The sequence below is a fragment of the Cryptomeria japonica genome, chromosome 10 (genome assembly GCF_030272615.1).
Source record: "Cryptomeria japonica chromosome 10, Sugi_1.0, whole genome shotgun sequence".
NCBI classification, from domain to species: domain Eukaryota; kingdom Viridiplantae; phylum Streptophyta; class Pinopsida; order Cupressales; family Cupressaceae; genus Cryptomeria; species Cryptomeria japonica.
Window position 1 is genome coordinate 310,175,316 of NC_081414.1, and position 24,999 is coordinate 310,200,314.

The 24,999-nt window shown below is 38.4% G+C and overlaps 1 protein-coding gene across 2 annotated transcripts in view; it reads right to left on the bottom strand.

Moving 5' to 3' along the window:
• LOC131078958 (1,4-dihydroxy-2-naphthoyl-CoA synthase, peroxisomal) overlaps positions 1–24,999 on the bottom strand; it is a 311,267-nt gene that overhangs the window by 169,911 nt on the left and 116,357 nt on the right. Inside the window, exons 4-5 of one of the 2 annotated variants that reach the window (XM_058016811.2) lie at positions 15,572–15,610; positions 15,384–15,482 (exon numbers count right to left, since the gene is read on the bottom strand). In XM_058016811.2, the coding sequence (XP_057872794.1) occupies positions 15,384–15,482; positions 15,572–15,610 (138 nt within the window). The remainder of the gene's footprint in view (positions 1–15,383; positions 15,483–15,571; positions 15,611–24,999) is intronic. The other variant, XM_058016812.2, reaches the window with a different exon arrangement.

Sequence of the window (24,999 nt, forward strand, 5' to 3'; positions counted from 1 at the left end):
AAGTTGGATACAATGACCACAAGGTCTCAACTGAACAATGATCACGAACAAGAGCTGATACATGAACCACGAACCAAAAAACACCAGCGAAGCCTTTCCACACCTGAAGATACAATCCAGAACATCCGATGGGAAGGGGCACTACCACCCGACCATGTGATCCCGAAATGGAACCACCCCACCGTGCTAGGAGATAGTAGAAAACCCTCAAACAAGCAAAATAAGAAAAGTACGAAAGAACTACAGGACTCCGCAAACATCCATGTGACTCAACTCACAAACACTAGTGACTCTAAGGAGAGAGTGTCATCGCATGGCTTACGGTGGTTACCCTGGTAGGCCTCCATAGGTCCCGGCCCCCATCCTGGGTTATCCCGGTAACCTCTCCCGAACCTCCAGCTCCATCTAAGTCTCATGCGGACCCTACCAATCCTTTCGTGAAGACAAGGTGACAGGTTTGCCATTCCAGGCCTTCTCACCACATCTTGAGCCTATACAAGCACTCAACCATGTGCGAGACATATTATCTTAATTAATATTTTAACTACCCACCCCCTAATCAATTATTAGGTTATCACTTCTTAACTGACTTTCGATGGGTTATCCTGCCATCCACTTCGGGCGCGACCCCCGCTCAAAAGCTACTCTCTCATAGGACACTAACAGGAAAGGTCTCTCTACGAGAACTCTATGGTGAAACAGACAACCATATCTAATTCTGATAAACCACAGGTGAAGGATACACAATCACTAACCCAGGATTGACCATTTGGAACAAAACATACGATGGCTCATATCAACAAGGTTATACAACAACACCTAACCAAGGGGGTATAACAACATATGACATAATGACAACTCAACCAGAATTGCAACGAAATTAAGCTTGACAGCAAATACCATTTACACAAGACCCTAATACAGGGAATCTTTTCTTTAAACAACCAAAAGCATAAAATACTTGCAATTAAAGATTTTCCAAAAAGTAAGAAAATTCAACTATATTAATACAAGGAAATCAATGTTTTCATTTGTCCAAATAAGGTTAAATAAAATCACATAAAAATTAACCCCCTAATGTATTTCTAAGCATAAATATAAATTCTTAAATTATAAGCTTTTCTGAAAATAACTAAATACTGAATTAACTAACATAGTATTAAAATAATATTTAAATGGTATAATGTCCAAAAATTAAAATAAACTTATATATTAATATATATATACATATATATATTTATTTATATATATATAAACATATTATATATAATAATTTAGTTAAAAACCAAATTTTATATCTCTGGCACGGAAATCCGAAAGTACCTTTTTTCGGTTTGCACGAAAATTGATTTAGGGAACAGTGAAAATAAAATTCCCCCTCCCCCTGCTACCATACGGTACCAGGTTTTACCGTCAATAGTACATGCTACCTTACGGTAGCACTGCTACTGCCGGGAGCACTGCTACCGCCGATAGTACTGCTACCATTCGGTAGTTGCTACCAACGTTTTTATTTTATTTTTTATGATTATTTTTTTAAAAGAAAATCTCCATAATCTAAAATCAATAAATTTTATTTCCTATTAAATTTCAATAACTTAATAATATTAAATTTCAATAACCTAAGAAAATATTCAATTTTATTTCCAATAAAAAATTTTCCAGGAAATACAAATTAATTCATACAGATTTTCTCATACACTTAAATAACTACTAAATTTAATTCTCAAATAATTTCACAACTAAATATACAGAGATGCACAAATATACAAAGAACAGCCATAGAAAAATATCGAATCCAATACCAAACCAAAGGACATTTTCTCTGGCAAAACCCATTTCTCCCAAATCTTGCAATTTCCATGCACAGTTAAACATCTTGGCAAAATTTGCCAGAATAACTTTTCCCAAAATTTTCTCAAAATTTTAATCTTCAAACACCCAGGAAACAACTTCTTTCCAGAAACTAGAAACTAATTTCAGAAATGGACTTTAGCCAAGAACAAGAAATAATCAAAAAGAATTTTGTATTTGACATATATTTTAACACACACATCATTCAGACAAAGGGAAGAAATAAAAAAAAATATTTTCTTTAAAAACAAACAATCAAAAGAAGCCACCCAACCTAGTATAGCTTTCTTGGAAGAAATTTGTAGAAGAGAATCAATCCTTCAACAAGCTTCCAAATAACTTTTCTTCACCAAAATCCCTGACTCTTCCCCGTCTCTCCCAAAATAAAAGACTTATTCCCCTTTTTAAACTAAAATTCTAGGTTGAATATATTTTTCCCAAAACCCTAATCTCCACCAAATCGAAGCAAAACTATTGAGACACATAATAGCACATCTCACCTTGGTGTTGCTACTATATGGAAACATAGCAAAACACCGGTCCAAACTGATGAGCCAGGTCTCTGCCTCGAGACCGGTACACATACCATCAAAGTAAGGAGGGTTGGACCTCATCAAGTCCTTTATGTGACCCAAAGAAGGCGGATATCAGTCAGCTGGAATCTCCCTCCTCCTGGGTGATCTCTCCCTCTCTCTCCTCTGCAACCTGCTGATGCGGCTCCTCAACCTGAGCATGAATAGGCTGCTCAAACTCAAGCCTGTGGCCTAACCTAGCCAAAACCTCCTAAAACATCTGTCTCAGCTCTTCCCTTTCGGGAATCTGCTCTCTTGCATGTTGAGGATCCTGATGAACTGACTGTTCCGGCTCAACACTCACATGAGTGGGTGGTGGTGAAGGACTGTGATGGTCAGAACCACGGCCCCGTCCTCCACCTCTACCTCCCTTGCGGCCACCCATACGGCCACCTCCCCTAGCTTTCCTAGCCATGACCTAGCACCACAAAAGAGAAAACGGTTCAACTCTACGGCAAGGATAAGACAAGGAAAATACAAACATTAAGACCTAAGCAACAAGGTCAAACTAAATAGGCTCACTACAAACCCAGAGTACCCAGTGTTGAAACTTGGGCTCTAATACCGAATTTACATCAAACCTGTTATCACAAAAGCTTGCAACCTTGTGAAACATGGAAACAACCCCGAAGTGTGGGACCTTGCGCAAGGGGGTTGAATCTCTAGAGAAGGTCGGCTTCCTTCTCAATCCAAAGGCAGGTGTTGAACCAACTCAACACTTCAAAACTTACTCCTAAGCCTATCCTAACAACTTGCAGAGGAAAGGGGAAGAGAGAAATGCTTAAAATAAAAGGAGGTGATGCACCAAGATAAGAGATTGTTTCTCTCCCTACCCAAAATGACACAAAGAATCAACTGAAATACCTAGAAGATGCACAAACTTCAGTTGTATGAGTGACCCCAATGCATGTATGGAGGTTAGAATTCACTAAATGTCAAGAGGGGAGAAGGTTTCCCACAAGTCACGCTCAGATATAAATTAATACAGCATATATGAGAGAAGAGCCACAAAACATACACCTATGATGAAGGTAAGGAAACATACACAGCATACATAAGTTGAAGGAAGGCAAGAATGGTGATTTCTATTCATTATAAGGCCAATGGACAAACTTACAGTTGCAAAAATGCAAGATAAATACAAGAGAAGTGAAAGAGCATAGAATAGCTCAAGCCAGCAGGGAGAGAACCTTTTACAATGAGGCTTAACAACCTTTATATAGAAAACTGGTTACAAGAGTGATCATGACCCTTGTGTGTGCAGGAAAATGTCAGTCTGGGAGTGCAGGGAAGTGCATGCACCTAACTTTCTATACATGCAAGCAACCTAACCATACCCTGAAAATGCAATCCTAAGAAGAAAGGCACTTCAAGAAGGTGGATTGACTGACACTCCAAAGTCAGAGCATGCAGGCATGACATAAGTAACCACAATAAGCATGGCCCTATACCTCTCTTGATGGAAATCCTACAACCTCATTAAATGCACCCCCGTAGCTCCACAAAAGGTGTACAAGTCACAAGAGTCGTCGGAGCATTTAAAGCTTTGAGTGTTGATCACGGCATCCGGAAGTGTTGCAAGCCGGAAGAAGTTGGAGGACTTCGGAAACTCGGGTTCCCGAAGTGGGGAAGACTAAGGAAGGACCTTAGAACCTCGAGGTTTCGGAGTTCCGGAGAAGGGGAAGGAAACAAGGAAAGGAACTTTTGAACCTTGGGGTTCCGGAGTTCCGGGAAAAGGAAGAAGACAAGGAAAGGAAAAGAGGAGACCTAGCAAAGGAACTTCGGAACCTTGGGTTCCGAAGTTCCGAGAAAAGAAAAGGGCAAGGGAAGGAACTTCGGAACCTCGGGGTTCCGGAGTTCTGAGGAAGAGGGAAAAGGCAGCAAGGAAAGAACTTCGGAACCTCGGGGTTCCGGAGTTCCGGGGAATAGGGAAAAGGCAGCAAGGAAGGAACTTCAAAACCTCGGGGTTCCAGTTTTTCGGGAAAGAGAGAAGGAAACAAGGGAAAGAACCTCGGAACCTTGGGGTTCTGGAGTTCCGGGAAAGGGGAAGGAGACACCGCAAGGAACTTCGAAACCTCGGGGTTCCGAAGTTCCGGGAAACTGGAAAAAGGGGCTAAGGAAGGAACTTCGGAACCTCGGGGTTCTAGAGTTCTGGGGAAGAGGAAAGAAGACTAAGGAAAGGAACTTTCTCCAAACAAGACAGCACTTCACACTTCATAAATCCACTACTTTTCTCCTTGATCAACTGGGGTAGCGTTGGTCCATGGATCGTATCTCTGATCGGTTCTCCGTGATGGACCAAGGGTGTCATAAAATGACAAGACCCAAAAGGCGAAGTTGATTTGGAGATACAACATCACAGCGTATTCCTTGGAGAGGCAAAATTGTTAACCCTTCATCACAAGTCAATCTTCAACAAGGTCCACCCAAATACAGCAATTCAAATTTATCCTCACACAAGTGAAGAAGAAATTTAGTCAGGGTGTTGAAAATTAATCCCAAGTGTTGAAAATTAATCCCAATATACAGCGACTTCTTTCCAAACATAGTAATAAAATTTTGATCAAGATCGTTGTAAGTTCAATGCTTACCTTACGCAATTATGACAAAGGTGTTTGACAATGAAATAAGGGACATTTGATACAAGCGACTAAGCAAACTTTTGGAATCAAACAAGGCCTGAAAATGATTGAATTTACACCAGCAAAACCCAGTCAGACCCAGCAATCACATTCATTTGGAGAAGACAAATTTTGTGAAGGGTAATTGGCTAAGTTACCAGTACGTCCATTTTTCCTGCAGATTCTAGGGACGATTCGTTTCTGAATCTGAATCGTCCTCGAATCCTTATGGAATCCAATAGGGTTCCTTCATTTAGCCCTGGAAACGCATCCACTTTTCCAACCAAGAATCCCGACGAATTTGGAATGATGTGGCAAGTTTGTCACGTTTTCTTTGACGAATCCATGTCGGACATCCGAATTCGAGGGTTTTTTTCGCTTTTTGTTTGAGGGGTTCAGAATTTTTGTTGCCAAATTTTTTTGCCAGCCCGACCTTTGGAAAACCTTAAAAAGCACTTCTATCTCTTGCGGTCTGCACTACGAATAAAACCCTTGCTTTGTTACAAACGAAATCTACGATTGCAAATATAATATTTAAATTGTTGGCGTTTCGTTTATATTTAATAAAATACATGAATTGAAAACCAATATCGGGAATCAAAATAATAAAACGCTCCATGTTTGTTATGTCTGGAAAAAAACTATGACGGGAATCATAATAAGCGACGCCGGATAGCCCTCCGTGTTTGGTAAGTCTGGGAAAGTCAACAGTAAATGCACGCTCAGTTGACGTGGTATGGTCAGGAAGTATTTTCATCTAATCCTATTCGATTGGCTATAATTATAACCCCTCCCCACCCGTAATAGTTTCATTTATATTTATTATATATTTAATATATAGTTTTAAATAGTTTAACAAATTATAATTTTATATAATAGTTTTAAAATTTAAATTATTATATACTATATTAACATAGTGTTTATTAAACTATATATTCATAATTATATGGTAAAATTATAAATTGATATATATAATTAAAAAATTGTAGTTATAGATTTAAAATTATACAACATTATTAAGTATAAATAAAATAATAATTATTACTATATATTTATTTTTTAATATATATTTACAATTTTTATATTTTTTGTCCAAAAGTACCCAAGCCTCCAAATTTTTTTTGCCATACCAACGTATCGTACCCACGCACCCAATTCTGATTTCAATTCCGATTCGGCAACTTAGGTAATTGGTTTAGCAAAATCAGTCTGTTAGAATTTATATAAGGATCTGAAATAACATTATTTGATTATTTTATTCAAAATCGAACCTCACTTAGAGACTGGTCTGATTTCTATTCATTATTTCCATGAAGTTTTGTTTTGGAATGTTCTAATTTGATGCATTTTGATCGTCCCAGAGTGTGTAGATAGGGGCATTTAGTTTAGGATCAGATTTGCAAGATTTAGGATTTGATTTAATGCCTAGGGTTTTGAAAGATTTTGATCAATTGCCTTTCTAGGGTAGGGATGCTTAACCTAGGCGACTAATTTCTACTTGCAAACATTTTCATTATATCATGAGACTAATTTGAACAACTCTCATAGGTAGAGTATGGCTGGAGCATGGTTGACCCTCATCAAGCACTCAAGGATGGAAATTTTCACAATGGAAATTCAAGAATCATTGCCAATATAGCCAGATGGAAGCTCCAAAATGCAAGTGATCAAGACAATAGATAATTTCAGAAGAGTTAATCAAAGTTAGAGGATCTATTTGAGCAAAATCATCATCACATCAAGAGCTTGAAAATGTTGAGTATCAAGAGATATGCCTCATTCATCAACAACTTATGATGCCTTACAAAGATCGAGCAAGCTGAGGTGGCGCCCAGTCATCACATCCAATCAAGATAAGGCGTCCAGATTCAATGTACTTAACTCATCCTACAAAAAAGATAACTACCCCCTGTGGGCACAGAGTTCGATGCACCTAACGCCATGTTGTGCTCACACACACACCCCGTCAGTTGACAGGGGACCCCCCTAATTTTTGTCTGCCTGTGCGAGAGAAATGAATGCTTCTGCAAATACCTTTCATACCTCAAAGCCAAATCACCCCAGTTTGCTATGGCTAAAAATCAAATCGTCCATAGTCTTCAAGTTCGCGAAACTCCAGAAGTTGAAAAGTAGCAAAAGACACCATTTGCCCGAAAATCATTCAAGGCTTTCCTAAAATTCGCGAAATCCCCAATCCACCCGAAACTTGCAAAATGGCCTTTCAAGCTAACTTTCAAAATGGCTCAGAGAGCCAAAAATGGCAAATAGAAAATCGCGTAGGAGGAAGACGACAGGTAAAGCGTTTTAACTTTCAATTTTGCAAAATGGCCTTAGAGGCCAAAATATGAGGTAGAGGCGCAAAAAAATTAAAAAATAAATAAAGTTTGCAAAACCCCCTCAATCACTGAAGTTCGACATCCATAGGGAAATCGCGAAAAGGTTAAATCCTTGCAAATGACCCTATATCGCCGAAGTTTGCAAGATCCAAATCGCCAAAGTTTGCATAAACCCCGAAATCGCGCCTAAAGGTAAAATCGCGATTTTTGGTAAGTGTTCGAAGTTTTATAAAGTTTTCAAACTCTCCAAAAACTCCGAAGTTCACTGTCTAACGCAAAAATGTCAAATGTTCTAAAGAATTTCCAAAATACTCTAAAACTTAACTTTGCAAACCTCCCTAAAATCCCGAAAATCGCATTATAGGGGGTAAGTGAAACAAAGTTAAAAGTTTCAAAAGCAACCCAAAATGCCGAAGTTCGTATTATAAGGTAAATCGTGATTTTTAATACAGTTTGCAAATCGTTTCCAAACGCTAAAGTTTGAAAAGACTCCCCAAACTGCGATTTTCGGTAAGTATTAAGAGGTTAAAACTCTGAACTTTGCAAACCTCCTCCAAGTGCCGAAGTTTCAATTATAAGGCAAAGTCACTATTTTGAAAGTTTGAAAAACCTCCCAAATCCCCGAAAATCGCGATCCAAAGGGTAAGTTAATGAAGTTGAAGTTTGAAAAAGACCCAAAAACGCGATTTCGGCAACAGGGGCGTATTTGTCAAAGTTTTAAGTTTGAAAGGGCCTCTCATTCGCCGAAGTTCACGACCTACAGGAAGATCGCGGAGTTTTTAAGTTTGTATAAAACCTTGAAATCACTTCCAATCCACCGAAGTTCGCGTGAAGCAAAAATCGCGAAATACTAAACCTTGCGGAAATGCCATAAACCCCCATTTTCAACGGCATAGGGAAATCCGCAAAGGTTAAATAGTTTGTTGAGGAGCAAAATGCCCAAGACACTTAAGGGTTAAACACAAAAGTGAAAATTCTGAAGAACCATCCAAAACCCCCATTTTTGCCTATTTTCAAAAGACAAAGGAAAACTTTTAAAGATAGAAGGGCATTAAGTAACCAAGTTTGCAAAGTGGCTTTTAGCTCGAAAATGCCAATACAGAAGATATTTTCAAAACCAACTTGTAGGCCGAAATTGAACAATGGGGCAAAATCACTTTTCGCCAATCAGCCAAGAAGCTTTAGTGGATTCAGATCGCCCAAACACCATCAAGACCAAGGATCAGATTTCATGTTCGAAGAGAAAACGGCATTTCAAGATACATCTCACAAAGAGCTTCTCGAGCCAGGCGTTAAAATTTAATATTTCTTAAGTTAAATTATTTAATTTTTCAAATTGATTTATTAAAATGAAATTGTTGTTTGCAGGTCACAGGACGTCATCGAAGAACCAAGAGAAGGCCTGAAACGATAAAGCCAGGCGCTGAAAGCTGAAGAAGAAGATGCAAGAGTGCGAGAGCAACCAAACATTGGGAAGCGTGTCATTGGGCGACAAGCTAAAATCCACCACCGGAACCAAAGACCGAAGAACACTCTGAGTACAACAATCATGCGTTCTCAGGAAAAGTACACAGCTGGATTTAACTCCAGAAATTCAGTTTTAAACTGAAACTGTTTTATTGTAAAACTACCTATGGGTCCCATGCAAGATATTTTTGTGGACAGTTATGTCCAACTACCGGATTGACCGAATGAAAGCCAAATAGTGGCAGGTAGTTGGAATTGTGGTTGGTTGGATAACTGAGAATTGATTGGGCATAGGTTAAAACTGTCAGCTTCTGGAAGGCAAATCAGGACCCTCGGATGCAATCCATCCTAGCCTTCGATTCAATTTTGTAAATTCTATAAAAGGCAGAGGCCTTTCTTTTGTAAAGGGTTAGAGATTTTTGTTAGATAGTTAGACAGTTGGTTAGAATTTTGTAGTTAGATTTTAGAAGATAGAATAGGTTAGCTCTTAGCAGTAGCATAGAGATGCTGCAGAAATTGTTGTAATAGGCAACTGAAATCAATATATAAACATTGATTTGGTGTTTATTGTCTTGTTTTCATCCTGTTTGCATGGTTTCTTTCAGCTGGTTTAATTTTAGAGTGCATGGATTTTAATGGTGAAGTGTGGAGGGGTATTTGATGCATTTTTGGTTCATACCATTGGGGGTCTGCTGATTGTAGGTCACCGTGCATGGTTAGTCTGAACCCAAAATGTGCTTAATTCAACTGCAGGTGTTCATCTTAGGCTGCGCCAGAATTGGGTGCCTAAAACAAGTGTCTCCGGTCTGAAAATCCTTCATCCCTTGGAGCTTGCACCGTTTTTGTCTAGTTGTGAGGGTATCTCTGACGAAACAAGAACTGGTTTATCGAAATCTGTCTACCCACTGCATCAATTGTTATCATCCTTGTCCTTAGGCTTCCTGAACCCTTCCCTTTTGATTTTATTTCGCAATCCGAAAATCGCAGCAAACTACCTTGTTGCAAATCGTAAGTCCCCTTGTGCTCCCAGCAAATCACATCAATCACTGAGTAATCCCGCAGTCAAGACCTGACAATCAAAACCTTAAGGTCGTCCCCTTTGATCAAACACAAGAAACAACATTAGGGATTTCCTTATCTCAAGAGAGGATAGGATACTCGGCGAGTACATTCTATTATGCGTTGCCCGGATGGAGTTTGCAACGATGCGAATTTAGACACGTCAACACATCATCATCAATATTGGTCGAATTTTCAAAGAAAGACATGTGTCCCATCAAATGTAATTTTGTCATTGATCAAGCATTAAATGGTTTGCAATGGGTTTCTATCTTTCGATCTTGGCCATTGATTGTGAATCAATCTAAGCAACTGAATTGTACTAAGAGCACTATATAAGGCTCTACTTCTTCATTTCGAAAGGTTGATAGATGGCGAATAGTAATAGTTAGTAGCTCAGTAGCAAATAGCAAATAGTTAGGAAGAGAAGGCAAAGATTGTTGCCAAGATATTGTCAAAAAGCATGTAAACTTCATTGAAGATATGGTGAATTGTAATATCCCTTGGTAAATCTGACCTTGTTGTGATGATTTGAGCTCCTAGGAATACTGTCATACACTTGCCTTGCAAAGTCTGTACTTGCTGTTCTTTGTTTCAGTTTGTTTGGTTTTGTTTTGATGACTGCCAATGATGACCAAATGCTTAAAAAATGGATGTAAATAAGCTTAACAAATAACAAAGATGCAATGCAAGACTTCTCTTTTGGATTTCCAATGGCTTGTGAAGATTGAAAATGATTGTAACTGATTCCTACAGCCAATAAGCATTTCTACAAACACTTGGCATGCATAATAATGATTCAACATAAACTGAAATGAATAACTACAGCAAAGGAATTTCATCAAACAGTTATTGTGCAACCTTGTAACTCCTTATTTTCGAATGCCAAAGCCAAGTACGATGTGCCAAACTAAATGATGTTAATATATAATGAGAAACCTAGAAAATAATGGCAGTTTGCTGTTGAAAATACTTGATGGTGCGCCTGCTAGTAAAGAGTTCTTCGACATATAACATTCACTAAGGCTGCACTAACTGTGGTGTCCACCAAGATGAATAGTGAGGCACATTTTCATAGGCGTTTAGGTCTGTTGAAGGACATGCCTAAACCTGGTGATGAATTCTACAGGCTGCAGTAACAATAAAATCTGAAATGAAGCTTCAGTCTGATCTATAATGGCTGCAATAATGAATCTTCAGGTTTGCAGTTGATTAACCTTTATTGCTCCACAAACCCTTGATAAAATCCTTCACATTAGGCACAAATTGGACTTCCGAATGAAGCCCACACTCCAGCAATAATCTCAAATGGTATCTCACAACCTCAAAATTGCTCAAACACTAAAGAGTTTTTGTTCTCCAATGGCTGAAGATGCTTGATAATCTGCAGAAACCCTTGGTCTCACAAATCCCAAAGCACTTGATAAAAGACAAAGTCAAATAGTCATAACATAATGAGTTCGATTTGCCTTGAAGCCCTTTTAATACTTCTCTAAATGGCTCGACCCCAAAAGCACTTAAATAACATTTAAATGTTATTTTAATACTTACTTCATGGACTTAGGAAAATAATATTAATTGTGGGCGTACTTTTCCAATGAGTATTAATTACTCATGACCCTCAAAATGGCCCCACTTTATTATAAAGTCAATTTATAACTTTATAATATAACAAATAATTAAACATCATTAAAGGCCATTAAAATATTAATATCTCATTAAATACTCATTATTTTGACGAGTTGTCTGAACCAGGAAGTCAACCACTGCATCCACTACGCATCCAACTGCCTTACTAAAAAAAGTAAGGATCCCTCTCAATCATCCACTAACTTACTATAAATAGTAAGTGTGAGAAACTGAGTCAAGCAAAGGCCAGTCTTGAACCAAACTGAGTTTTGGAGAAGAGAACACTTTGCCAACTGCCCACTAGGACCCTCTAACCCTCTGCTTTAGCCTACGAGAGCCAAAATGATAGGCTAAACCATCAAGACAGGAACGAGCTAAAAAGGGGACATTACATGAATTCTATGTGTTGATTCAACAATTTGCATGGTCTCTACTTCTCGTTTCTTTTCATGTTATTTAGATGAAAGGAAGAACTTCGTGTATGATTAATGGTGAAATTCGTATATCCATACTACTAACACTTTGCTGATTGTAAAGTGCCTTGTGCAATCAACTGGATCCATCTTAGCTAACCTTAACTTCAATTATCATTCTTTCATGGGTATGCATCAACTCGATGGTATCTATGCTTGTAGTTTTGATTTGAAAATCATAAAGCTATCCTTAGAAGATTGCACTAGCCTTGTGGAGATGTTTGTTGTATGTCAAAGCAAGACTTAGTTGAATTTAATCAAAGATTGTCCAATGCTCTTACATTCCTAGAGTTAGATTAGATCTCTCTCAACCCTATCCTTTTTCCTTTTTTTTCAAATCAAGTGAAATCCCACATTCCAGCAACATTCGAGCATTCAACGAAGTCCACCTTGTGATCCCAGCAATATCACATCATATACAACTGAGTCTATCCAAGAGCACGTCAAGACCAGACATTCGAGAACCTTGAAGTCATCCCACTTGATCATACAGCTTAGCATTTGGGAGTCTTTGTTCCAGAGGGGATAGAATACTTAGTATTTTATTATATGTTGCATAGTTTGTAAAAACACTATCAACAGGACCCAAGCATTGTATGACAATAGAAAGGATTTACATAACACAAGTAATTCTTTGCATGTTATATGGTCAAGGGAAGAAAAACATAAAAAAAAAAATATTTGCATTCATCACTTCTTAACCACATGACTTTCTCCTCTTACCATATGCACATCAAACTCATCATTGTACAACAACCACAAACAATTCAAACCTTGATTGTATGGCTATTTCTACCAAATTGTACCATACACAATCACCAGTTACTCCTCATTGTATGATTTCTACCTTGCCATATATTCTACCTTCCTCAACAATGTGTACTTATACACTTTTCTTTAAGTTTGCTACTAATTATGTTACCATTTTATTGTTTAGGTTTCTAAGTGCAATGTTACTGTATTCTAATCAGGTCATATATAGCTTGCATTTCACAGTTTCTAGTATATGATTTAGAATATTTCAACCTTGTAGTTAGCAAAGAATAAATAACTATGTTGTAGTCGGCTATATAATCTATATAATAAATAGTTACATTTTGTATTTGTGGTGTTAGTCCCCGACCAGGTTATTAGTTATTGGTTGGTAGCCTTAACCAACATTGGTCTACTATTTATATGTACTTGTTGCTCATAGTCGGGGACCACTTTGATGATGCTATGCTTATTGCATATCTAAAAATTGGTAATAAAGTTGTTGTGTTGCAAACACACATGCCTGATTTCAAATGGGGACCCCTCTTTTTTTTCAGCTTGTTAGCTTAGTTTTGCTTAGCTTGCCAGTTGTTTTGATCTCTTAGCCTTTAAAAAGGTACCAATGTCTTGTCAGTCTAGGAAGGAACTTTGATCAATCCATGAAGTAAGAGTGCAAAGTTTAATCCTTAGAGGGGTGTGATCAGGATTCAAGTTCATGAATGAGTGATCTTCAAGATGAGGAATGGAGGGCTCAATCCTAGGGAAATTTTGCTTGACAAGTCAAGAAGAAAATTGTTAAGGAAAAAAATGAAACTCCTTCTCTAAGTACAATTATGCCCTCAAATCTATAGACAAGGTTAATTTCACTTGGGCTTTTATTGAAAAATCCTTCAACAAGTGGGAATTTCGCTTGAGAATCCATACACAACTCTCAAATTCCCTTGGAAGAAATTGAAAATTCTTGAACAGGTGCAAAATTCGCAAGGAAAAAGGTGATAATTTCCCGCTCTAGGTCTAAAACCCACTCATTTGTCCTTCACATGAAATCCCATAGAAAACATTGTAAAAATTGTAAAGAAGCGAGTACATATTATGTAGTTTAGGTTAGTTTTTAATTTAAAGGGAATTTCCCCTTTAGTTCAAAGAGCAGTTCTACCACACATCTATTCCATTTTGTGACACATTAAAAGATGTGAATTAAAATGCTAACAAATTTTGGAATGTCTTTAAGTAAGGGCTCAAAAATTCTACAAGATTTGGCATCTTCCCAGGGGGATCTTACCTAGGATCAAGATCAAATTTATGTTGTTGTGGGTAACATAGCTCTGAAGTAATTTAAGATGCATCTCTCCAAATAACAAGAATGATAATGGGCATAACAGATGTCCTATTTCTTCACTTTATTCTTTTTTCTTTAGGCATATACATTGTAGCAATAGCAATCAATTTCCTCATTAAGTCATAAATAAGTATTCTTTCAAATTGATCATTCCTTATGTAATCCACTTGTAAGATTGAGAACCCCATAAAACATTGAAGGATTCTCATTGTAGAAGAAAAGTGAGAAAGAGAAACAACTTTTGTTACGATGTTACTTGGGTAGCATCAACTGTCAAAAATAGATGGACTGTATTTTCAAGACTGTGATCACTTTCAAAGTCACTTATCTTTCTTTTCTATGTCGTTTGTTTTTTAATTTAATGCACTGTTTAGCTTTCTATGATATTCTGTGTATTACTCAACCCAACCCTTGAGGTAGAATATTTAGGTAACAAAGATCAGCTAGCTAATAAGGACTGGATGGACACAAGATATATGCCTGCCATAATAAGCAGAAAAGTTCTTTGAATCCATAACACCCAAAATGTGAAGGTTTGTAATGTACAATTCTATTACTTCAACCCTGAATATGATGAAAGGGTGTAATATTTCCAGGTTCTTAATATAGAAGATAGGAAAGTCATGAATTCAAAAAAACAATAAGAAAAGGCATCTCAAGATGATGTGTAAATGCTGATGTGAACCATGAAGCTCAAAAAGTGACTTATCATGGAACGTTTAATGGCATTGAGAAGAGAAATTAAGAAATAGATAATGCAGCTGTATAAATCTGTAGGCCAAACAGATGCGGTCTAGAACCATGATCAATGCAAATGCTAACCATAACAAATACATTGGTAGATAATAATGGAGCACAGCTGGATAGACTTGAATCTTGATACTCTCACAGAACGGGTCCCAACTTTACCACTCCACCAAGTCATGGTAGATGCATATTAAACAAATCCTAACCATTAAATAATTATGATGAAATCCTAATCTATACAGGAAAATATGAATGTCAATTGCAATCCATATGATTATGCTGATACAGAATACATCCAATTTGGAAATTTACAACTAAAGCAATATGTAAATGCATACATAATAACTTGGTGGCAGCCAGAAAGTTAATTGTGTCAAGTGAGACATCAATTTCACTTTTATTTTTCAATGATATATCCGCCATTGTATGTGTCCAAACTAGATGTGTGATTTACATATGTAATTCTTCTTTCTCTTAAAACTGTGTCAGGCAGATGTATCTTTCTGAGCTTTCATATGGAACAGAAATTATACCTTTGGACCAGTTTGACCAAAAACAGCATTATTTGCTGCAATTGTTAAATCGCAAACCATGTGCAAAACATGCCCACCACCAACCGCATATCCTGCTACCTAATATACAAGAAACAAAAAACAAAGTAAATTTGGATTAAACATAAATCCAAATCTTACAAAAAATAAGACTATGATAACTATCATACCATTGCAATAACTGGTTTTGGAAGCCGTCGTATCTGTACCTGCAACAGATAAAATAAACAACTAAATTTAAATCCTATTTTAGTTTTATCACATCCAATTTCAATAGGTGGATAAATAAAGTTTCAAATTTTTAGACTGTGTGATTAGCTTCTATGAGGACCAAGATTACAGTATAATTTTCAAGGACATAAACTAAATTTCAACACATGAAGTGATAAATATTTTAATTCCAAGTTACTCAGCTTAAGCATAAAGAAGACAAGCAGAGTCTTGTTTGTTGATAACAGGTAAACAGATACAGTGAAAGCATAAACTAATAGAGTTCAAATCCCAACTAAACTGTTCAAGGTGAATGTGATTAAACCATGAAATGGAATATAGGAAAGCATATAAAAAATAAGCAAACTGTAATAAACAACAGATATATGTGGAGAAATCCTTTCAAAAAAAACTCTGCCACCAAAGAGACACTAAGATTGTATTAATCTCAAGAACAAGAGTACATCTATACAATCCATTCAATCTTCTTCAATCTAATAGTATTTTAACAACATAACAATACACCTGCGTAACATTATGAAACCTCTATCTCATGCCTCCCATAAATAGAGCAATCAAAAATAGAAAATCACCAAGTGATATCGAAAACTAAGAGTCCAAAACATAAGCCCAAAACTAGGCACCATCCTCCACTAACAAAAATAAAATAAATAAATAAATCTAAATCCATTTTGGAATCCATTGTAGCTGTATCTACACTATATAAAAGAAATAATAAATTCAAATCCTATTTTCAGTTTTAATCACATCCAATTTCAATAGGTGTGCAGTCAGCATACAATGTCTATTATTATGTTTTCATAATATTGGTTATCCAACTATGTACTAATTGTTTGTATTAAGTCATTTGTCATTCTCAAGTAGTTATAAGTGTTGGTTGGTTGACAGTTGTGTTCCTCTTGGAAACCATCTTGTCGTTTAAATATATCGTGTATCGTCAAGTAAAGTAGAATGATTTTAGTCGGATCAACTTCGATCCTTGGCTAATCATTTCTAGTCTTCTTTTGTAATAATTTCATGTTTGTGAATAAAGATATATTTTACTCTTGTATCTAGTATGCATTGTAATCTTTATTATTACTTCATGTATTTGATTTATCAGATATAGCAGTAACCATATGGCGTCGCTGCCTTAAAAGAAATAATGTCAAATTATTCATGCACTTAGATCCCAATAAAGGCGAGAAAAGGTCACAAGGTGGTCAAGACCAAGAGATCAGGTCATATTTAAGGATTGTAGAATAAAGAGAACAAAGAAAAAGTTTACAAGACACATTCGAGGAAAATCCAGTCAGATGATTCCCAAGTCAGAGCCCTTCCCAAGAACGAAGTAAAAGCTAAAGCGGTAGCCATGTAACGTCGTAAATTGCACCCCGTGCAATTCCACGTCACAAAAGCATCTCCACCACAAGCCGATTGGGAACATTGTCGCTTGTTTGTCCTTTTATCCAAATGGATCGCCCTATCAGCTTGGAACTTGTCTTTTATCAAGCATATTGACCGGTTGACTTATGGACTCTAGCGCATCATGGAGACGTCCGTGCGCCGTGCTAGCTTCCCACAAATATGTCAGCCCGCACGTGGTCGTTTGAGTGTTATGCCTATGCTCGAAAGAGTCCGTAACACCTCTGTCTACAGCCACCGACATCGGGATTCCTTCCAGTGCCTATATCACTTGCATTTTGACACTTTCTAAGGACTTCTTGGTCATTTTAGCAAGTTTCCAAGCTATTGGCATGTCCTTCTACATCTTTTACAGGTTTCTCCAATGATTATCGTCCACCATTGTTGCATCTTTAAGAGCTTCTTGATTGTTTATCTTCGATCCTTCAAGCATCAACTTCTCGGGTGTTGAAGGGGAGTTCTCATTATCTAATTATCTTGTTCTCTTATTGCCTTTCTTTGTCATTTATCTTCCTATTGTTGCCATTATCTGGGTTGTCCGTGGAGGTGGAAACATCGAAACAAGGGTCTAACTGAGGCAAGCCTCTAAACACAACCCCCAACATTTTCTCTTCTTGTTTGTGTGCAAGTTCGAAATTGAGAGGGAAGTATCTATCTTGTGAGAGGCTTCAATCGTGAACTAGTTGTAAGCTTCCTATATCTTCTCTCATTTTATTTTAACGTCGCGCACTCTGTATTACTTAGTTTAGCTCATTATTATATCATTTACTTAATAGTGTAGTCGCATCTTTTGTTTCCGTACGGTCTATACACTATGTCCGTATAGGACGACAATGCTCCGCACTAGTGTCCCAATTCCGCGCACTCGTGCTCAAGACAAAGGCTTAGCAGAGTCGTCCGAGAACTTTGTTTGTTGGTCATTTATCTCATTCTGTGCTTAGCGTCCTCTGGCTCAGCTTTAGCGCTAGTTTAAGTGAGGTAGAGCGAATTTAGGTTTGTCCCTTGAGGTTCATCACCTTGAGGGTGACAAATCTCATCCTCTACATTTTGGTGAACCTGACGTGAACCAGTTGCATTATCTTTTTCTTTAGTCTTTATTTCATAGTTACATTTAAAATTTAAAGAAAAGCAAAAAGCGAAAAACAAAAAGACAAACACAAATACGTTTTTACCTTTAAGCACAATTTGATTCAATCTTCTTCACCTCTGAGCATTGTAGACTTGTGACACCCTCATAGAGTGGTCGAAGTGTTGTGGAGCTTGTCCATGAGCTTTACGACCCAGATTGCCACAGGAGTTGTTGTAAGAAGGACTGCTAGGAAAAGTGTTCCTACGAATCGTTACACTCCTCCTAGGCCAAGTCCGGTGTTTAACAATCCACTTCCTGATCCTAATGACTTTATGGCCTCTCGCCTTGTTAGGACCATTTTGACAGGGGGACCTTCTCCACCTAATTCGCAATCCAATTCTCAGAATAATACCCTAAGGAATCCTCCTCCATCATCTCCTCCTGTTGTTGATCATGATTCTGCAGTTACCATTGATTTTAAACAGATTAACATGTTAGAGAAGAATTTGAGAGACTTTGTGGGTTTCCTAAACCAAGAGAATGTCCTCCTCCAGGTTGGAAGTGTTGTAAGCACTCTAAGAGACATGTTGATCTCAGATAGAAGAGGCCTAGAGATGTTGAGGGCATTATCTATGATTGTCAAGAGTCACAAGCCTTTGGCTGGTACCTCACCCCAGGATAGCCAGTCTAACACTTGTGGTTCTGTTGTGACGTATTCACACATCGCCCCATTGCAGATGGGGACCCCTGCTTTTTGCTTTCTAGGGTTTGCTTTCTAGGTTTTTTTAGGGTTTTGTCTGTTAGCCTTTGCAGGATGAGTGCTGTCAGGGGGGGTCGTTGTATAGCCGGCTCTGCTTGAGCTAGGATGGGTCAGTGGATGCTCCAAGTTAGGGTTTCTTTCAAGGTCTTCTTTAGGCTTGGTTTTGCTGGTGATGTCCCGTTTGAGTTCGAGGAAGTTAGTGAGTAGTTGAACAAATTTGGCTAAGGCATCGAAGGAATGAATCAAAGATCAAGACAAAGGTAGAGTCAAGTGGAAAAGGAGGTGAATTAAGCCCAAAATGAAGATTTCGCTCCTAACCCTTCCAAAGGGTCCAGAGCGAAATCCAATTTTCCTCCACTTTGCTCCAGGATATGACCAAAGTTATAGACTTTCGAGGCATAATTGAGAGGGCTTGATGCAACTTTTCCTTAGAGAAGATATTTTAGACCTTGGGATGATGAAAGCTAGCCTTAAAAGAGTATTTCGCTCCTGACCCTTCCAAAGGGTCCAGAGCGAAACCTTCCCTTTTTGCCTTCCTTTGGCCTTAAAACCTAGTCTGACCTTGCCTAGACCAAGTTGGGTGATAGATTATCTTGATAGTGAGGAGGAAGTTGATTTGATCAAGTTTGGGGGAGAATGAGGTGAACCTAAGTGAGAAGGTAGCCAAGAACATGATTTTCGCTCCTGACCCTTCCAAAGGGTCCAGAGCGAAAATCCTTGAGGACCTCAGTTTCTTCCTTGTCTAGGTCAAGTTCGTAGTTCCTTAGGCATGTATAAGGGTGTTTTGACATGTTCTAGCCTTAGGAGATGAGTAAAGGCGAAAAGAATGAAGGATTCTAGCCTAAAGGATGAATTTCGCTCTTGACCCTTCCAAAGGGTCCAGAGAGAAATTCTTAAAAACACTCATTTTTCCTTTAGCCAGAGTCAGGACCAAGGTGGAAATGAAAGGAAAGTAATCTATGTTTGCCCCCCAAAGAGGATGAGAGTTAGAAAAGTCAAGGATCAAACCCAAAACATGATTTTCGCTCCTAACCCTTCCAAAGGGTCCAGAGCGAAAATCTTTGTAGCTCTTATTTTCCTCCTTATTTTGGCTAAGCTTTGGCATGATGGAGAAGGAATTAGTATGTTCTTGCCTTGAGAGGAAGTTGGATGATTTTGAAGATCAAGATTTTAGCCTAAGAGTGATTTTCGCTCCTGACCCTTCCAAAGAGTCCAGAGCGAAATTCACTATAAACCTCATTTGCTACTTGATTTGGGCATCAATCCTTGTTCCTTAGGTGAAAAATGATCTAAGATTGCCTCTTGAGGTGGTTTGAAGTTTGAAAAGTGAGTGATCAAGCCTAAACTAAGATTTTTGCTCTTGACCCTTCCAAAGGGTCCAAAGCGAAAATCCTCCTAAGGCTCATTTCCTCCCTAGTTTGACCAAATTTTGATTTGCAAGGCATCTTGAAAGGAAGGATGGATGGAAGTTAGATAGCATGTCTTTGCCTCTTGAGGTGGTTTGGAATTGGAGAAATGAAGAATCAAGCCTAAAAAATGATTTTCGCTCTTGACCCTTCTAGAGGGTCCAGGGCGAAAATCTACTTAGACCTCTTTCCCTTCCTTGTTTGACCAAATTTTGATGTCCAAGGCATGCTGAAAGGGAGAATGAACATGTTGTGGCCTTTGGGAATGTTTGAAAGAGTTGAGGAATGAGTGTTTTAGCCAAGGAAGGAAATTTCGCTCCTGAACCTTCCAAAGGGTCCAAAGCGAAATTCCTTACAAACCTATATTTTCTAACCTTGCTTGAGCTTAGACCTTGTTCCTAAGGCGAAGAGAGAGGATATTTTACCTTGCAAAGAAGATTGGGATTGAAAGAATCATGATTTTGGTCTAGAAAGGGAAATTCGCTCCTGACCCTTCCAGAGGGTCCAAGGCGAAATTGTGCAAAACCTATCTTTTCCCTTAGTTTCATGCCAAATCTAGTGTGGATCATGATTAAAGAAGGCCTTAGGAATGACTCCAAATTGCCAATGATTATCAAGGTTGAAGGAATTGAGCCAAATGATGAAAATCGCTCCTGACCCTTCCAAAGGGTCCAGGGCGAAAATTCTTCAACCACCTATTTTCCCTTGCAAAGTCAAGTCAAACTTGGGTTGGATGTGAGAGGAGAAGTGTTTTCTAGCCTTTTGAGGTGAATTCAACTTGAAATGATGGAGGAATAAGCCTAAATTAAGAAATTCGCTCCTGACCCTTCCAAAGGGTCCAAGGCGAAATTTCACCAAAACCACCTTTTTTCCAAATTTGTGACAAGACAATTGCAAACTAAAGTGAATTGGGATGGAAGAAGTCTTTAGGAGTAACTTCAAGTTGCTAGGAAACATTGAAATTGAAGGAATTGAGCCAAATCAAGAATTTCGCTCCTAACCTTTCCAAAAGGTCCAGAGCGAAATTCTAAAATCCATCTATTCCTTTCACATTAAGACCAAGCCAGGCCTGGACAAAGATGATAGAAGCCCTTGAGGTTGCCCTTGAATGGATTTTGGTGTCCAAAAATGATGATTTTGGGCTAGAGGAAGAAATTCGCTCCTGACCCTTCCAAAGGGTCCAGAGCGAAAAACACTAAAACCATCCTTTTCTCCAAATTTTGTGCTAAGTCAGGCCTAGACTAGGGTGAGAAAAACTATTTGGAATACCTTGGAAAGATGTTTGACCATATAAAGTGTGAATTTTGAGCTAAAATGAGAATTTTGCCCCTGACCCTTCCAAAGGGTCTAGAGCAAAATTCTAGATAGGTCGTGTCCCTGGCTAGGTTTTTGAGCGAATTTGACTTTTTAGGCCTTGTGAAGATCAAACCAATGTTGCCAAGTTGGGAAGTGGATTCAATGTGAGGGAGTCCAGATGAAGTGAGGTGAAGAAAATGAAATTGGGTGTGAATAGGCAAGCAAAAAGTGAATTTCGCTCCTGATCCTCCCAAAGGTCCAGAGCGAAATTCATCTAAATCACTATTTCCCCTTTGTGTCAAGACAAGATTTTGATTCCTAAGGCATGAAAAGACTGGAGGGAGGTTATTTAAGCCTTGTGAGATGAATTGAGGTAAAGGAAGTGTAGAATGAAGCCTAAAGAAGGAATTTCGTTCCTGGCCCTTCCAAAGGGTCCAGGGCGAAATTCCCATTATCACCTAATTTGCCCATGTGAGAAACTAAAAGGATGGATCCCTAGACTTTGTTGGACTAAAACAAGCATATGCTCACCTTCCGGAGGATTTTTGGAGTAATTGAGGCCTAACCAAGAAAATTCGCTCCTGACCCTTCCAGAGGGTCCAGGGCGAAATCTTTTGAAACTCCTTTTTTTTTACCTTGTTTGGGCCAGGCGAGGAGCTAATTGTGAGGTAATGTTGAAAAGAGGTCTAAATTGGCCAAGAATGCAAAATTCGCTCCTGACCCTTCTAGAGGGTCCAGGGCGAAATTCTTATAGAGCCTGTCCCTGGGGAGAACCTTGAGCAAACTTCATTTTGATGTCTTCTTGTTGATGATTTAATGTATAAAATGCTATGTTAGAATAAATATATTATGTGCCCTTAATCATGTTATGGTTTGTCTTGCAGGTGAAAGAAGACCAAGCCAAGGCAAGGACGGCCTCCTCCAGTCCAACATAAGCAAGGACGACCTCCTCCAATCCAGCATCATCAAGGACGACCTCTTCCAGTCCAGCATTTGAAGGAAAGGTCCATCCATCCATCCTGCACATCAAAGACAAAGGAGGTTAAAGCAAGGGTCCATTGAAGAAGCAGATAGTCTCAAAAGAGTTAATTAAAGTTAGCTTCTCAGCATCATCAAATTGAACATCAACCAAGTTGCAAGTGTCAGACAAGGTGGCATCCCAGTCATCATTCCTCCAGTTGGATTGGTCCATCTCAGCGTGTCTAGATTCAATGTACCTGACTCCTCAAAATTGACACAAGCTTCGATGTACCTACCCCGGTTATCCATTGGTTGAATATTCCAGAGAAGACATGTGTCCAAATAATGCAATTATTTCATTGGCCAGAATTGAGTTCGTTGTAACAAACCCTAATTAGGGTTTTCATTGTAATATCTTGGCCATTGATCTCAAGTTGATCTGAGCCATTGAATTGTATTGAGGGCACTATATAAGCCCTGGCTCCTCATTTGTAAAGGCTAATAGTTAGTCAATAGTTAATAGTAGATGAATAGTTAGCTAATAGTGAATAGTCAGCTGATAGAATAGCAATTAGAGTAAATTAGGAGGACAAGGCAAGAAATTGTTGCCAGTGATTGTAAACAAACTCCATTTTCATTGAAGTTATGGTGAAGTGTGTTGTTTTGTTGCAATATGCATGGTCTCTTGTTGAATCTTCATTTTAGATGATAGATCATTAAATTGAATGAAAGAAGTTGTTGAATGCACCTGTGTGGAATCTGTCTAGTCCATACCACTAGCCTCTTACTGATTGTAAGTGCGCCCTGCATGGTCAACTGGCATAAAATGAGCTTAATCTTAAGTCGTACACATCTATTGTTCATGCATTATCTTGAATGGTGATCAGTGTCTGATGGCATACGATTTGAACGTATTGGAAGCATCCCTTAGAAGATTGCACTGAGTTGGTGTCAGATTGTTCAAGCCTGATGGTGAGACCCAACCTAGTAGGACTCCACCTAGTCATTCATCCATCTTCTCGCATTCTAGGTAGTAGAGTAGACTTCCTGAACCCTGCATCTTTTGCCATTTGTTTGACTTCCAGTTAGTAAATAGGACTTGTGATTCTAGCAAATCAGATGTTCAAGTCATCGAGTGTAAGTCCCCTTGTGATTCCAGCAAAATCACATCGTACCACAAAGAGCTTATCCACACGTAGAGATCCTACATAACAGAACCTTGGAGTTACTCTGACTAATCCTTCGGCGAGATCTTCAACAGTCGGGAACTTTGTTCAAGAGAGGATAAGGTACCTTTAGGTATTTTATTATGTGTTTGGTAGTGTACAAAAGACACATCAACAAAATTGGCGCTAGAAGGAGGGTTGAGTATTTGAACGTCGGATCTTGTCAAGTCACATCACATTTGAAGAAATCATCTTAAGGCTTTTTACCCTCTTCACGCTCAACAAAATTAAAGCAGACGAAAGGTGAGCGAATGTGAACTCTTGAATCCAAGGAAGATCAGTGGAAAGCCTTTTCTCAGACACTCGACGGAAGTGATACAGAGAAGGAAGGTGATCGCTAGGTTGTCAGTTGGACTTGCGAAAACAAGGAAGCGAGTTGGAACCAGTTGAATGTTCAAGTTGAATCTGAGATATTCAAGATCTCTCTTATTCCTGAAAATCCAAAAAAAGTAAAAAACCAAGAATCCAAAAAAAGTAAAAATCAAAAAAAAAGTGAAAAATAGAAAATCCAAAAAAAGGTGAAAATAGAAAATCCAAAAAAAAAATCGAAAAATCAAAAAATCAAAAAGAAAAGATTTCTCAATGGAGCGACAATAGTTTCATGAGGAGCAACAAGTTGATTTTCCTCAACTTTGGTGGAGATTAGATACACAGCTTTATCCACGCAGATTGTCCGAGTTTGCAAGACTAGGGCAGTGTCGAGTCCATGAGACAGAGGAACATGATGAAATGCATTGCTTGAAGTACTTATCAAGGATGGAATCGGTAGCGCAGGGAAAAATCTTCTTTTGGGATGTCCCCAGGCCAGAAACAGAAGAAGGCAGCTTCAGTGTCCCAGAGAGCAAGGATCCTATTCTAAGCTTCTTGTGGATGATCGAGAGTCAGCTCATTTTGAATGGTGAAATGCGTTTAGAGAACACATTACTACCATTGTGGTGTAGAATTCACAACTCACCTCACTCTGAATTTACTTGCTCAGTATGTGAAATGGCTATCAATCAAGTCAGAAACCAGTTTGGAATGACAACTTTGTCCGAGGAAGAATGTATTGTGAACAGATCTTGGGGTGCACATCTCGCAATTGAATTCAGGAGAACCTATGAACAAGACATTGCTCCAGCATCTGATTGTGAGAAGGACCAGTTGCAGGTTGACGATACAAATACACCTGATGATCAATGTATGGATAGCTCGCCATGCCTTGCACCTGAAAAGGAATACCATGAAACAAAAGTTGAAGAAGCAG